Source organism: Dasypus novemcinctus, chromosome 21 (assembly GCF_030445035.2).
Source record: "Dasypus novemcinctus isolate mDasNov1 chromosome 21, mDasNov1.1.hap2, whole genome shotgun sequence".
In the NCBI taxonomy this organism is placed as follows: domain Eukaryota; kingdom Metazoa; phylum Chordata; class Mammalia; order Cingulata; family Dasypodidae; genus Dasypus; species Dasypus novemcinctus.
In genome coordinates, this window is record NC_080693.1 from 45,528,726 (window position 1) to 45,545,681 (window position 16,956).

General features: G+C 38.0%; 1 protein-coding gene across 7 annotated transcripts in view; it reads right to left on the bottom strand.

Annotated features, from left to right (window-relative positions):
- The window catches only part of RPS6KB1 (ribosomal protein S6 kinase B1), a 141,224-nt gene that overhangs the window by 103,949 nt on the left and 20,319 nt on the right, over positions 1-16,956 (bottom strand). For all 7 annotated transcript variants that reach the window (XM_071210886.1, XM_023588507.3, XM_004457598.3 and 4 more), the window contains exons 5-13: positions 10,076-10,223; positions 7,927-7,984; positions 6,398-6,498; positions 4,786-4,876; positions 4,517-4,607; positions 3,885-3,992; positions 3,104-3,166; positions 2,843-2,920; positions 1,233-1,340 (exon numbers count right to left, since the gene is read on the bottom strand). In XM_071210886.1, coding sequence (XP_071066987.1) covers positions 1,233-1,340; positions 2,843-2,920; positions 3,104-3,166; positions 3,885-3,992; positions 4,517-4,607; positions 4,786-4,876; positions 6,398-6,498; positions 7,927-7,984; positions 10,076-10,223 — 846 coding nt within the window. The remainder of the gene's footprint in view (positions 1-1,232; positions 1,341-2,842; positions 2,921-3,103; positions 3,167-3,884; positions 3,993-4,516; positions 4,608-4,785; positions 4,877-6,397; positions 6,499-7,926; positions 7,985-10,075; positions 10,224-16,956) is intronic.

A 16,956-nucleotide genomic window follows, 5' to 3' on the forward strand; every position in this document is an offset into this window, starting at 1 on the left:
ATAATTCCACATAGATATTTCTAAAAAAAGGATTTATTTACTATTACATATGAACCTATATATATATATATATACACACACACTTTTTTTTTTAGGAGGTACCAAGGAGTGAACACAGGACCTCATACATGGGAAGCAGGGACTCAACCACTGAGATACATCTACTTCCCAATAAGAGTTGTTTTTTTTGTTTTTGTTTTGTTTTTTAGGAGGTACTGGAGATTGAATCTGGGACCTCGTACATGGGAAGCAGGAGCTCAACCACTTGAGTTACATCTGCTGATGTCAAAAATTCACAATTAAACAGATTAAAAATTCCCTAACAGACTTACATTAAGAGTACCAAAAATCTGTAGCTGTTTAAGGAATAAAATAGAGTGAGCGCTTCTTCTCCCACTGCTATGGCTGTGTGGTTTTTCAGTTAAGATGCTGAACCAAACAACACTTTAAGTCAGTGGCCCAATCAAAAACCAAATTATATACTCCAAAGAATACACTCCTATTAATTACTAAAATGGAGTTACAGATCATAAGAATCAAATTTTTGGTACTAGTAGAGAGTGTAGCAGTTTGATATAGTTATGAATTCCAAAAATAGATAGTGGATTGTGTTTGTAATCTGATCTGTACCTGGGCATGATTAAGTTATGGTTAGGGCATTGAGTCCCCATCCTTGGTGGGTTGGGACTCACAGATAAAAGGCATGGTAAAGGACAGAGCTGGGGGTTCTTAATGTTGGAGTTTGATGCTGAAGTCTTAAGCTGGTGCCCTGGGAGGTAACCACAGAGGAAAGAGAAGCAAGCCCCAGGAAGAAAGAATCTTGAACCCAGAGAGAAGCAAGATCCTGGAAGGCAAGAACGCAGGAAGCCTAAACCCTTGCAGATGTTGGCAGTCCATCTTGCTCCAACACATGAAAATAGACTTTGGTGAGGGTAGTAACTTATGCTTATGGCCTGGTATCTATAAGCTCCTATCCCAAATAAATACCCTTTATAAAAACCAAACGATTTCTTGTATTTTGCATCAGCAACCCTTTGGCTAATATAGAGAGTAAGGCTTTAAAAAAAATAGCATCTTTCAAAATAAAATGTTCAAAGCAAAAAAAAAAAAAAAAAGAAAGCACCTCAGGGTTACCTACATGAAATACAAAACAAGCAAGCTAACTTTTCTTACTGAAGGGCCAATCCTAGTACTTGAATTTTCTATGGCTACATGGAAATCCTTTCACTTACCAGAAAGACCTGATTGGCACTTTCACTGAGAGTTGAGTCATCTGGGCTGTCAACAGGTGTCTGACGTGTAAACTTTGAATCAAACTGACTCACATCCTCTTCAGATTGCTTTAAAAAAACAAAGTGATTATAAAGTGATTAAAAATCTATATTATATTACACATTTCAATCAAATACATGGCATGCATTGGAGAAGGTGCTACATAGAGTCTTTTCACAGGGTGTTAACTGTAATAAAATATCAGAATAGAGTTTTAACAGACTGGAAAATAAATGCAGGTGGAAAGTATCAAGGGCCAAAATTATATCTTTGAATTTTAAGCATGACTTTTTATGATCTATTTTTAAAATAGATTATAGTACACCATTATCATTCCTTTAAATCTGAACATCAATTTCTCACTTCACAAAGCTTTAGTTTGCCTAATTCACTAATACCTTGTCAGAGAAAATTTGCTCAGATGCCTGTTGCAGGTTTGTAACAAACCTAAAAAACTATTGAAATAAAGTTATAATACAAATCACATTTGTAATATGGTCCAGTAAAGTTTCTTCTCATAGCTTGTTTCATTTTTTTAGGTTCCTTAAGGAATGAAAATAATATTCTGGGAAGTGGATGTGGCACAAGCAGGTGGGCACCTGCCTATCCCAAGGGAGATCCAGGGTTTGGTTCCTGGTACCTCCCAAAGAAGACGAGCAAGACAGCAAGATGACATGATAGGCTCGCGCAGTGAGCTGACCCAACAAGGTAATGCAATGAAGAGACATAACAAGGAAACACAATGAGAGACACAACAAGTGGGAGCAGAGGTGGCTCAAGCCATTGAGTGCCTCTGTCTCACATGGGAGGTCCTGGGTTTAGTTCCCAGTTCCCCTAAAAAGAAGACAAAGACACAACTAACAGATACATAGAGCAGCAAGTGCAAAAAAGGAGGGGATGGGGGGAGAAATAAATAAATAAAACTTAAAAAAAAAATAGGGAAGCAGCTGAGGCTCAAGCAGTTGAGTTCCTGTTTACCATATGGAGGACCTGAGTTTGATCCCTGGGACCTCGTGGTAAAAAAAAAAAAATGATGGCATGTTGGTTATGTTTATGTTTAAACAAGTGAGCTGATAGTTTTTGAAGCTGTGAAGTTAATTCTTCTCCTTATAATTGCATATGTTGAAATTTTAAAAGCAGGTCACCTATGCTCCAAGACCAAATAATAATCTTCTTCCTCTACTACCTATATCCCAAGAAATGAAAAAGAAGCATATATTCTCAGATTCTAAAATAGAAGAAAGACAAAAACTAATGTAATAACTCATTTACTCAGATAGTCTATATTTTGGAGAAAAAGTTCCCAGAGTCAAATTTAAAATGGGGTTGAATTTTGAATTAAGTAAAACAAAAAAGGAAAAACCCCAACTACTTTAAATATTTAAATGTCTTAGCCATCTTAAAATGGTTAATATAGTAATTGCTAGTTCTTGAAAAGACTGTACAGAATAAAGATTCTGAAGAGAAGAGAGGTAGGTCAAAGTTTATTGAATTGTTCATAAATGTAATAATTTGGCCGCTCTGAAATTTTTTACTCTAAAAAGTACTAGGTCCTTTCATATATACACACCAACAGCGGTTTAAAGGGGGGCTCCACCTTCCGAGCCAGAAGTTCTTCCCAGTTAATGTGTCTAAAGAATGGATGAGCCTGGAAAAAAAGAGCAGGAAGAAAAGTCATGGGAAACAGACTTTACTAGATTGACAATAAACAGCCTGTTTGACGTTACAAATCACACAATAAGTTAAACTTATGAGCAACTACATACAACACTCACAAACACATAAAATTAGTGTTCTCTTCCCCCAAAACACCAAACATGCAAATACCTACCTGAACTTCTCCAGCATCCCCAGGACCAGCTCCAAGACGAGAAGCAGCATTTCTTTTTAGCAGCTTTAGGAAGGAAAAAAAAAAAAGATGAACCTTAGTGATAATGATTTTGTGCTCTTTAGAATTTGCTTGTCTACTTTACCTTAAGAAAACACAGGGAAGCAGACTTAGCTCAAAGGATAGAGCGTCTACCTACCACATGGGAGGTCTGCGGTTCAAACCCAGGACCTCTTGACCCGTGTGGGGCTGGCCCATATGCAGTGCTGATGTGCGCAAGGAGTGCCGTGCCACGTAGGGGTGTCCCCCGCGAAGGGGAGCCCCACACACAAGGAGTATGTCCCGTAAGGAGAGCTGCCCAGCGCAAAAGAAAGTCCAGCCTGCCCAGAAGTGGCACCGCACACATGGAGAGTTGATGCAGCAAGATGACACAATAAAAAAGAGACACAGATTCCTGGGCCGCTCACAAGAATAGAAGCGGACATAGAAGAACATACAGTGAATGGACAAGACAGCAGACAACTGGGGGGGGATGGGAGAAAAATAAATAAAAAAATAAATCTTTAAAAAAGAAAACACAATTTACTAATTATCACTATTTATTGTTTGGGAATAAAAAGATAATCTTTAAACAAGCAAATTTATATATTGCCTTTAAAAACTGTAGGCCTTTTTGTTCAAAATCTGTATATGATTCTTTAATCAAAATATATATATTAAATACTATCAAGTTAAATCCTAGTAGTTATGGCTCATGTTGTAAGTATGTACCTAAGATTCCTACCTTTTTAAGCAGATCTCTGGCTTCTTGTGTGAGGTAGGGAGGCAAATTGAGTTTACATTTGAGGATTTTGTCAATTGTTTTCTTTCTATTCTCCCCAGTGAATGGTGGCTAAGAGTAGAAGAAAGTGAAAAAAAAAATTAGCAAATAAAAAACAAATTTTAAAAACATTAACACTATGCATTTTCTGAATTAGTCAATTATGCATGGAAATCAGAAATGTATACTATGAAATGGTCTGACTGTTTTCCTGTAGTTTTTTAAGTGACAGGAGTAAGGAAATATCGATGTCTGGAAAGAAGCCTGGGTTTCCATTATTAACTTGCTTGCTGTATGACAATGGGTGGGCCATGTGATTTTATGCTTCAAATAAGATAAGGACAGTGTCTACTCCATATCTATTTCACAGGACTGCCATGATATAGGTCATTTAAGTGAAAATGTTTTTAAAGTAAGGGATGCCGTATAATCATAAGGCATTATTAGGGTTAAATTGTTTAAAATAAATCTTTGGGCTTTGAAAATAACTCCACTGGTAATATTTTCAAAAAGCATAGGAAAGGTCTCTTGCTGTAGTGATTTAATAACTACTCAGCAAAGACCATAACACATGCAGCTTTTAACTGTGCACCTACTGCTCCAGTCAGCATGTCATACATTAATGCTCCCAAACTCCACCAATCCACAGCACGATTATGGCCACTTCTCATCAAGATCTCAGGGGCCCTACAATGAGAAAAATAATAAGCCTGAAAAATTCACCCACTTGTATATCATCTGAATTAGAATTTTAAAAATATATGGACCCAAATGGTGCTACAGAAAACTTAACACACTGTTAAAGCAGGTAAAAGTTAGCTATTAGCCCCCAAACCAGCTATATTTCTTTCAACATGCAGCTCACATGTATTCTATTGTTCCACAAAAGGTGTGTGTGACTGTTCCATCATGAATAGATTCCTTGCATAGTCCAAAATCTGTGAGTTTCACATGACCTATAATGAAAGATTACAGAATGGTTATTCTGAGAAGTCTATGAATACTATACAATGTTTGAACATATTACACAAGACAATAATCTACTCTTCTATTTAGGTTTTCCTGCCTTAAATTTGTTAAAGATATCAGGAACTAATAAGGTGCCATCCATAAAATGGAATACTAAATCTTTAAGGCTAGAGCAGAGCCATCTTTTGCCAATGACAATCTATGAAGGGGAAAATAAAGATGGTAAAATAAGTGAAATAGTTTGTCTAAGATGTGGCTTTACCTATAGCCAGAACTCTCTACCATCCTGAAAAAGAAAAGTCATGGGGGAAATTCTCTTCTGGTTCTTGATGAAGTCTGGTTTAAATACATAAACCCTAACAAACATATTCTGCACCTTTTAAACAAAGGTGTGATACTGCACTTCAAATATACAGCTTTTATCACAGTGAACTTTGTGTGACTTGAGAGTTCTTAAAATGGTCTCAAGAAAGTCACCTAAAACAAGTTAGCTTATTCTGCCAAATGCTCCAAGTTGGAACAAAGAAATGAAATTACTATATGGCATGGGATCATCTCTGATGTACAGAGTAAAAAACTCACCTTCTAACACAAAGAACATTTCAGTTCTATTTTAGTATCACTAAATTGTCATTAGATATCCAATAGTGCCCCACTATTATAGGTTTATTTCAGAGAAAAGGAAAGGCAGTGGTCCACTGATTAAAATGTAAATGTGTATCATACTCTGACAATGAAGAAGAAATTTGATCTTTTTTTTCAAAGAATCACTTGACACACTCAATCTTATGAGTCAAAGAATAAGTTAACTAGTTACTCCCCTATTCTATCCTTTGTCTTAGAATTCACATTCATATAGAGTGGAGGAGTGGGGAGTGGAGAAGAATTGGGAGGCAGACACATACATTTCTTTGATGCACTTGGTTAAGTATGCAATTTTTCCTTATGAAAAAAGAAAAAAAAGCATGATTTGGAACGTTATACTGGCCTCAGTTATCTATACTCCATTTTCTGTCCAAGAGTTTATTAGCAGTTAACCACTTCCTTCATAACTTTGCTTCAATTTCAAACCTTTCTTTGTTCCAGTATTAGTAAAATTTATCATAAAAAAAGTATCACTTCCAATATTTATGTATTTCCATCATCAAAGAAAATTCAATTTGTATTGTTAAGATTTAGTTTCCAATTAAGGAACAAACCAAGATTATTGTTTGAATTGGCTTTGGCTTATCACCCTTTATGTAAGGATTTCAGAAGAATGACAGAGCAAAAAGAATAAGGATTAATAAACCTTATTGAGTGGCTAGTTATCCTCAACTCTCTTTAATCTCATCAACCATAAGGTCCTAATTACAGTTAAGTATCAGCAACTATCATGATGCTATAAATTCTGAGGGAGGCAATGTATAATAGACAGATGAATATGGGGCTTTGAAAATGGCAATGACCTGTGTGGGAAGATTTTAAGATTATTATTTACTATAGAATTGTTTACGGTATATCTCCACCTTGGTGATTAAGCATGATATTCTCCGGCTTCAGGTCTCTGTAGATGATCCCCTTTTGATGTAAATGCCCCAAAGCCATGGAGATTTCTGCCAAGTAAAAGCTGGAAACAAAAGTGATTTAATAAAATTAAAGAGAGTAATCTACCCAAAGCAGCTTATGTATATGGAGCAAAATTCCTTGAAAGAAATAGACATGCACCAAAGACCAAATTAGTGCGGGTGGGAAGTGGGGATGGGGGGAAGAGATGGCATAGGTCACTGCCAAAAGGCATAGGGACATTTATGCTTCACTCATTTCAGTGAAACTATAAAATGCTTTATTTCATTATTAGAACATACTTCTAAAATTGCAAGGAAGTCCAGAATATGCCAAACTGTCACTGATCATGTTTAGTTCTGACTGTATAGGAATTAGGCCAATAGTTGCTCAAGTCAAAGTAAATTTCTCCCACTCACCCCCAACTTTAAAATCCCATAGGAAACAGGAACTTTGTTATTCTCTGAGAGATCAACTTTTGATTTCAAAAGACAATTTATAACCTGACCCTCAGAATCCCACTCATCCCTGCATATTTATTATATACAGCTTATGCCCCCAGTATCTGCCCTCCCTCTAGCCAGCCAGCCCACAACTATAAACTGTGTGACACTCAAATTTATCTACCTCAAAAGAACAAAGGGCTGAGTCAACCCTGTCTGGATTCGAAAAGCACAAGGCACTGCAATACTGGCTGCATAACAATGTTGCAATCCTGCAGATTACTCCAGGATGGAGAGGGTGTGTCCTAGAGGACTGAGGCAGTTTCACAGCCAGCACGACCACAAACAAAGCCTTGAACATGGCTCAGAGAGCCTCCTCCAAAAAAGGGTACTCCATCCCTAAGGCTCTTAAATGCAGCTTCTGTGTTAGAAAAGGCCTGAAATTAAACAATGGAATGCAGTTTGGTAATTAAGGTAGAAAAAACATTTAAGAGTTGTTTTCTATTCAGTTAATGTGTAGGATAAACTGATTTATTGTTACCCAGTACTGTCACCTCACAAAAGGACATGTATATTTTTAATTTTGAAGCTGATGCCATTTTAAGAAACAGGAGGGCGGATCCCATCGTGGCCATATAATCAATCCAAACAGGATGTGTGCAGGCTTATCACCTCCCTAAGATTGCACCCTGGCAACTGGAAAGTCTAAAAGAAAAGGAGATGATTTCTGATACTTTCCATTGTTCCACATATAAAGTTTCACTGGAAAAACCATGCTCACCCATGGCCAAGGAAGGAAGAAAGCCCCATAGAAAATGGTTATTCCCTGGCATGAATAGTGCTCCACCCAAGGCCTGGGGCAAATGGATGATGTGACCTCTAAAATCTAACCAGTCCCAATGCTCTTTTTCCCTCTATAAATTCTGAGTAACTGACCGAATCTAGAACAATTTACTGAATCACTTGGCTGCCCTTAGTGGGAATGGGTCTCTGCTTTTAATTATATGAATCATTACCTGAATACATGTAACCACAAAAATTTCACTTACCAGGCTGTATCTTCCATAAATATTCCCTCTCTTTCTAACTGCATAAATAGTTCTCCTCCTGTAAAGTAAAGGAAAATACATTATAAATAAAAGTCTTTATTTCCAACCCACTTTTAATGAGAGGTTTCTAACTATAATTAAAAAACCATCAGCCCCTTTAAAAAAAAAAGATCCTAAAGATTATAGGCTTTAAAACTAAGTCCTCAAATTCTATTTTTAGTAATGTTCTTAATCTTATGTGAAACATATAAGTTTAAACACTAGACATGGCTTGAAATTCTAGATTTTACATTTACAAATTTCATAATATTTGTAGATTCCAAACCCAAGGTAAAAAAAGAAATCTTGATTAAGGCCTAACATTTTACACCTAAGTGGAAAAATACTAGTATACAATTAAACCAGTCTTGCAAATTAGTAAATGCCCATATTTCATATTTTCTGGGCCCATAAATAAACTAAATGAGCCTAGAAAATATCTGACAGAAGCCTTATAAAAAGCATGGCCCAAATTAAGCATCAAAATAATGATAATAAAGGATTATATCTCACTGAATAATCTTAGAATCTATGAGTTCACAATAATGCAAATTAATTAATTTTTAAAATGAGGGAGAATGCAAAGCTCTTTCTTACAGTAGAATGCTAAGTAATGAATGAATGAAGGTAGCATAAGAAAACGCACTTAGCAACCATCACTGTTTCAGGCAAAAATCAATGGATGCTAAAAACTGATTGTGAAAAGTGTGATAAGAGATTTTACATGGTTTCAAAGTACCCTCCTCAAAAGATATTTATTAATTACAAAGAGAAACACACAAACTTCACCATGGACAAAACTGGAAGATACCACCTTTTCCATGTGAGAAAAGTTAACATCACCTGAAATGGGACAAAGATATAAATAATTACATATATCAGTTGGCCTGATATACTGAGTAGGACACAACATCACTTCCATAGTCCTGCCAAAAAGTAGAACTTGAATTCAATCATGAGGAAACATCAGACAAATCCAAACTGATGCTCATTCTATAAAATAGCTGAGCTATGCTCTTCAAAACGCTCAAGATCATGAAGGACAAAGTAAGGGTGACCAACTGTTCTAGATAAAGGAGACTAAGCAGAGAGATTATCAATGTTAATTTCCTGATTTTGGTAATTACAGTATGGTTATGTAAGATAATGTCCTTGATTTTAGAAAACATACACTGAGATATTTAGGGATAAAGGGAAATCATGTCTGCTACTCTCTCTCAAAAAGTTCAGAAAATTATGTACATGTGTAGATTTGTTTATCTGTGTGTATGTATATACATACACACATACATATAGAAACATACATATATGTGTATATTTAGAGAGAGGGGGAAAGAAAAGAATAAAATAAGGTAGTAAAATAACATTTGGGGAATCTAGGTGAAAGGTATATGGGAATTCTTTATACTGTTTTCGCAACTTTTTTTTATATTAAGTCTGAAATTATTTCAAAATAAGTTAAAAGAAAAAAATGGCAACAGACACAAAAAAGTTACTAAATTCTATAGCTTTCTGATCCATGTAACAGACTCTTGAGGAAACTATTTCTCACACTCAAATATGTTTGGTGGAAATAGAAACCTGTGATCTGTAAATAATATGGGGAGAAAAGATTTCTAAGTGGTGGGCCCTAGAAAAATGTAGAATATTTCCAATGCAACATGCATGTCCTATCAATAAAACTACATTAAACAAAAGCTTCTTTTTAAAGATGCAATTCCCCAAACACTCAATATTTTTAGCAACACTCTGTTTTCCCACTTCAGTTATGAAAAGAATATTTTAACAATATTTGAATTATAGTGTCTTACCCCAGCACAGTCAACTTTATGGCTCTGCATCAATTAGGTGGGTCTTTTTGTTTTTTTTAAGTGATTACAATGGGATTAAGATAAAATTTTATGGATGAGAAAAAACCTTTAAAGTTTCCTTCTTATTTGGCCACAAATAGAAACAACTGGTCACATTTGAGTATTTTACTTTAATGTATTCAGCAATTTCAAGCACTATTTTACCACATTGGAAAAAGAGCATCTTCCATGGGAAAATAATATTTTGATCCAATTTATAGAGTAAATTAAAATAATTACACCAAACTGTATGAACTGACCGCTGAGATACTCAAGGATGAGGTAGAGTTTTCCACCAGTCTGAAAGGCATAAATTAAATCCACAATGAAGGGATGCTTTACTTCCTCCAGAATATTCCGTTCTGCTTTTGTATGAGCTGTATCTTTAGCATTTCTTACTATCATTGCCTAAAGGAAAAAAGATGGTCTATGAGTGAGCACAAAATAGTAGACATTTTTATTCCAAAATGACTAGAAAATCTAATTTGTGTTTTTCTTGCCAATATTAAACTATTACTTGTAGTTCCCAGTAGAGATTGGAAATGGTAATGGAAGATAGTCACTTCTTATATACATTTATCTGTGGATTTTATTTTTTCGCAATGAACATGTAAGTGAAAAAACTTTAAGATTCATTTAAAAAAAAATCTATAAACAGATCAAGTTTATTTATATATTCACCAACTGTTGATTATCTGTTATGTTCCAGGCTCTATGCCTACAGAGCAGAACTAGAACAAGGAGTCCCCTGCCCATAGAAGCCCATAGTCTCGGGAAAGAGAGAAAAGTTAAGGCAGGTAAGCACAGGAAAACTGCATCTGATCTGGCAAGAAATCTTCCTTGATAGTGATACCTAAGCTGCATCTTGAAAAGTTATTAAGATGAAACTTGGTATAGAAGGGGGTAAAAAAGACATTCCAGTGTAAAAGAGGCAGGAACGAACAGGAAAGACATGCCTGGGGAATCTGTAAGCAGTTCATTATGGTTAAAGATAGGCTAGAGAAGTATGCAGAGGTCAGGAAATTTAAGACTGGGGCAACTAGGCAATGGAGATTGATTCTTACCTTAGAGGTAAAGGAGAAACATTGAGGTGAATGTTATGAATAACGTTTGATTTTAAGTCAGTTCTAGTAGCAATGTGGAGTTTTAGGGAGGCAATGAGACCTCCTGGGAGGCTACTACAGCAAATTAAGTAAGAAATAAGATCTGTCACTAAGAAAATAATGGTGGAAAAAAAAAATGAAGAGTATAGGGGGAAGTGGATTTGGCCCAAAGGACAGGGCATCCACCTACCACATGGGAGGTCCAAGGTTCAAACCCAGGGCCTCTTGACCTGTGTGATGAGCTGGCCCAAGCGCAGTGCTGATGCACGCAAGAAGCGCCGTGCCAATGCAGGGGTGTGCCCTGCGTAGAGGATCCCCAAGCGCAAGGAGTGCGCCCTGTAAGGAGAGTTGCCCAGCACAAAAAAAGTGCAGCCTGCACAGGAGTGGCACTGCACACACAAAGAGGTGACGCAGCAAGATGACGCATCAAAAAGAGACAGATTCCAGGTGCGGCTGACAAGAATACAAGCGGACACAGAAGAACACACAGCGAATGGACACAGAGAGCAGACAACTGGGGGGGGCAGGGGGAAGAGGAGAGAAATTTAAAAAAAAAGAGTAATAGGTACATCATTAGCACTTGCTGACTAATTAGCTATAAAAAGAAATGATAATACTTGGGTTTCTGCTTAAGTTTCTCTTCAGACTGTATAAATCTTTCACAATTTTAAGTAATGGGATAGATAAAGGGGACATTCCATAACAAGGATCAGAGAGAAGAAAAAATTTTTTGGAAAATGATGCATTATTTTGGACCTGTTAAGTCTAAGCTCAAGGAAATTACCCTGATGGCACTACTCTGGTAAAATGAAAAAGCAAATGCACAAGGGTATTAATTGCAACATTATTTGTAAGGGTAAACTTTGGAAACAATCCAAATTCCCATACTTAGGATATTGGCTGAAAACCTATGGAATGCCTACACAATGTATAAAATCAGCTATAAAAGCAGAAGGAGGGAAGCGGACTTGGCCCAGTGGTTAGGGCGTCCGTCTACCACATGGGAGGTCTGCGGTTCAAGCCTCGGGCCTCCTTGACCCGTGTGGAGCTGGCCCATGCGCAGTGCTCATGTGCGCAAGAAGTGCGCCCTGTAAGGAGAGCCACCCAGCGCGAAAGAAAGTGCAGCCTGCCCAGGAATGGCACCACCCACACTGTTCCACAAGGAGAGCTGACACAACAAGATGACGCAACAAAAAGAAATACAGATTCCTGTGCCGCTGACAACAACCAGAAGTGGACAAAGAAGAAGATGCAGCAAATAGACACAGGCACTGGGGGGGAGGGGAGGGAATAAATAAATAAATTTTAAAAAAAAAGGAGAAGGGAAGCAGATGTGGCTCAAGTGATAGGGCTTCCGCCTACCATATGGGAGGACCCAGGTTCAATCCCTGGGGTCTCCTAGTGAAAAAGAAGAGAGAAAGCGTGCCTGCACAGTGAGCTGAGTGCCCACGTGGTAGCTGAGTGCCCACATGGTAGCCAAGTGCCTACATGAATGCCCGTGTAGTGAGCTGAGTAACCAAGTGTGTGCCCGCACAGCAAGCCAGTGCCCGTGCAAGTGAGTCACGCAGCAAGATGATGATGCAACAAGAGAGAGACTAAGGGGAGAATCAAGGTGAAGCATGGCAGAAACCAGGAACTGAGGTGGCGCAGTTGACAGGGAACCTCTTCCACATCAGAGGTCCCCAGGTTTGAAACCCAGTGAATCCTAGAGAAAAACAAGAAGAGAAGACAAAAGGAGAAATAGATACAGAAGATCGCACAGTGAATGGACACAGACAGCAAAAGCAGCAGAGAAGGGGAAGGGGGGAAGAGGTAGGGGGGAAGGGGAAGGGAAGAAAATAAAATCTTAAAAAAAAAAAGAACGAGGAAGATCTCTGTGAAAGCAAGGTGCAAAAGAGCCTATGTAGTACAATATATACAGTACTCTATCTTTTAAGAATGGGAAAATAAGAATATCTACTTGCATTCTCTTGTATATGCAAAAATGAAAACAATTAAGATAAACCAAAGGTAATGATAATAGAAGGGGAGAGGAGGGATGGAAAAGAGACATCAGAGTATACTTTCTGAGTAAAACCGCAATGGTTTTATGATGCATTTTTTTGTGGCTAAATCAAATATTGATATTGTGATTGTAAAATGGAGATGCTGACTTTTGAACTATGTTAGTGTTTTATATATTCCCAAATAAAACAAGATCACCAGGGTTGGGTGGGAGAAATAAAACTGAATGCAATAGAAATACAAAAACTTATAATGCATATTATACTGAGTAAGAGGAAAAAAGCTATTAGCGTGAAACAGATGTGGCTCAAGTGGCTGAGCGCCTGTTTCCCACACGGGATTCTCCTGGGTCTGGTTCCTGGTGCCTCCTTAGGAAAATGGAAACAAAAAACAAGCAAAAACAAATGTAAAAACCAACTCAGGGGAGCCGATGTGGCTCAGTGGTTGAGTGCCAGCTTCCCACATATGAGGTCTCAAATTCATTCCCTTACCCCTGGTACCTCAAAAAAAAAAAAAAAAAGAAAAGATATTAGTGACCTATATGCAAGCATAAAAAGAATTGCAAAGAAATCTGAACCATACTTAAGCTTGCAGCTGATAGTGTTAGTATAAAAATTCTAAAACTATTAAATATGTACTGTAAAAGAGAAAATTAATAAATTTACTGATGATGTTACTGGGGATCTCACTGTGGGAAAACAGAGATATAAATGTACAAGGGAAGAAGAAAAATCCTATGGAAACTGGACTAGAATTAAGAGTATCAATATGAATTCACGATTAAAAACAAAACAAAAACAAAAAACACAAAGAAAAACTTTCTAGCTCCATTCACTGAAAGAGCCCAAAAACAATGACACCTCAGTAGCAAGAAGCATAGCTAGTGCCCAGACCTTGGTTTGTAAATATACCATTCCCTACCAAAAGAAATCAGGGTTCCATGGAAAAATGGATAATTCAAGGCTGGGGTCAGGTAAAATGCAAGGTCAACTTGGAGCATTCTATTGTAGCAGAAAGTAAGGAAGTACTCAAAAACAGATGGGGACATTTTAAAAGGATGCAGAAGTCATCTTAAACCTTGCAAAACTGGGACAATTTAAGAAACAAAATGAATGATGGAAATGAATAACACACTGACTAAAACAAGAACTACAAATCCATACTGACTTTTTGAAAAAATTAAATTAAGAAAATAAAAAGGGATATGAAGAATTATTCTTAGGGAGCAGATGTGGCTCAAGCAGCAGGGCAACCACCTCCCACAAGGAAGATCGCGGGTTCAATTTCTAGTGCCTCCTAAAGAAGACAAGCAGAGACAATGAGCAGACAGACAAGGGAACCATCTAGGGAGGAAGGGGGGAGAAAAAAAAGAAATTTTCTTTACGGAATAATGCCAACTAATAGAGAAAAAATTGTAAAAACAGAAAAATTACTCAGGATGAGTCTTAATCTTATTACTGAAGGCCTTATGGGGAAGGCCACAGAGAGAAAAACCAGGAGGAAGCAGCCAGAAGCTGGAAGTCAACAGAATCTGGAGGAAAAGGTAGAGGCCAGGAGAGGCCGCCATGTGACAAAGGAGCCAAGGACCAAGGATCACCAGAAGCCAGTTCCAAAACTCTAGTCTTTGGGAAAGAAGCATTACCTTGATGATGCCTTGATTTGGATTTCTCCTAGACTCAAAACCATGAGCCAATGAAGGAAGGAAGGAAGGAAGGGAGGAAGGGAGGAAGAGAGGAAGGGAGGGAGGGAGGGAGGGAGGAAGGAAGGGAGAAAGGAAGGGAGGAAGGGAGGAAGGGAGGAAGGAGAGAGAGAAGAAAGGAAGGGAGGGAGGAAGGAAGGAGAGAGAGAAGGAAGGAAGGAAAGGAGGGAGAAATCCATTTTACAATCACCATAGTAATGTCTGATTTAGGCAAGAAACAATGGCTGATAAAACCACTAGGTAAAAGGTTATTAGGCGATGTCCTGCTCCAACCAACATGGCAGAGTAAGACACCTAAGTGAACCATCCTCCCACAGAAGCTGTGAACTACCAGCAAGAACTGGCAGAAACACCTTTTCAAAGCTCCAGAAAACAATTAAAGGACTGCAGTAACAGGTGAGACTGAATCAAGGAATAGGCTACACGAAAGTAGTAGGATTTCATGGTCCCCTGGCAGGTCATCTCCCTTCCCTCACCAGCTTGGTGTAAGTTAGACCCAGTTCCTAGTGAGGATCCCTGGTCCTGATTCCAGAGAGAGCAGAGTAACCCTCGTGCACATACCGGGAGCATCTCTTGGGACTGAACCAGGACACTGGTCGCATACTCGCTGTCCCAGAATTTGCCCTGCATGTAGATGGTGGCTCACAGAGATCTCCCAGAGAACACTGTTGGAAAGTAGTCAACTGGCTGCCTGGGGTAAGGAACTGATGGCTGTAGGACATATTATATGTGCTGTACCCAGGACCGTGACTTTCCTAGGAAAGAGGGGACATTCATATTCATGTAAATGAAATTCCTAGGGTCACATGCATATGCCCAAGCAAGATATGTGTAGAAAGATCAGGAAGGCCCCTATGCTTTGGAATGGAGTTACTCTCTAAATTCATTGTATAGAGAAGCTCTGAAGGAGAACACTCCTGCAGGTCAATCTGAAAAGCCTAGGAAAGATGGTCTCTTTTTTCCTTTTCTTTTTTGCTAACTACTGGCATTCAAGGAAAGCTCCTGAATACCACTAGCTGGATAAAATCCTAAGGAACAGATGCCTCAGAGTCTAAACTCCAGTGATACATTAAAATATCAAAATTTTCCAAGTTTCAACAAAAGATTACAAAACATAAAAGAAAGAGGAAGTGATGGCCCAGGCACAGGAGAAGATAAAAACATTAGAAATCATTAAAGAGAAGGACCAGATGTGGGACATACCAGACAAGGACTCTTTTTTTTTTTTTCCTATCTGTTGTGCCATTGTCTTTTTTTGGTGCATCACTTCGCTGTATGCCTCTCTGCACCATGTGGGGACCTACACCTCACCGTTCAGGTCTAGGATACCTTTTTTCTTTTTTTCACCATGAGGTCCTGGGGATCGAACCTGAGTCCTCCATATGGTAAATGGGAGCTCAACTGCTTGAGCCACAGCTGCTTCCCCAGACAAGGATCTTAAACAAATGGTTCTGAATATGCTCAAAGAGTTAAAAGGAAATAAGGACAAAGAATTAAGGAAAATCAGGAAAATGACTGATGAACATAAACAGACCATCAATAGAGAGATGGAAATTACAAAAAGGAACCAAACAGAACTAAAGACCACAATAAGAGAAATGAAAAATTCCCTGGGGAGTTTGTGGCAGTTTGAATTTGGTGAATCCCAAAAAGAGGAAAAATTATATGTTTGAACTACTCCATTCCTGTGTGAGATCCTTCTTATTGGAGTAAGTCAGTAAGGCATTACTCAGGTTAAATCTGTACTTTCTTGCTAGTCTGATATACACAGAGACACAGAGAGAGACAGACACACAGGAAAAGGAAGGTGCCATATTTGAAATTGCAACGATCAGCGAATTAGTGAATCTAAGATAAAACAACTAAAATCTTCCAGTCTGAGGAGTAAAAATAGATTGAAGAAAAGTAAACAGAGTCTGAGGGACCTGTAGAACACCATCAAGCGTACCAATATACACACTGTGGCAATCCCAGAAGGAAAAGAGAAATAGGAGCAGAGAGAATATTCAAAGAAGTAATGGTTGAAAACTTCTCAGATTTAATGGAAAAGGGGACCAGGTGTAGTACAGTGGTTGAGCTCCTGCTTCACATGTACAGGGTCCTGGGTTCAATCCCTGGTACCTACTAAAAAAAAAAAATTAATGGAAGACATGAGTATACACATCCAAGATGCTCAATGAACTTCAAACAAGATAAACCCAAATAGACCCACTTGATGCCATGTTATAACGAAACTGTCAAAAGTCAAAGAGAAGCAATGTGTCACATACAAGGAGCCTCAATAAGATTAAGTGCTGATTTCTCATTGGAAACCATGGAGGTGAGGTGGTAAAGG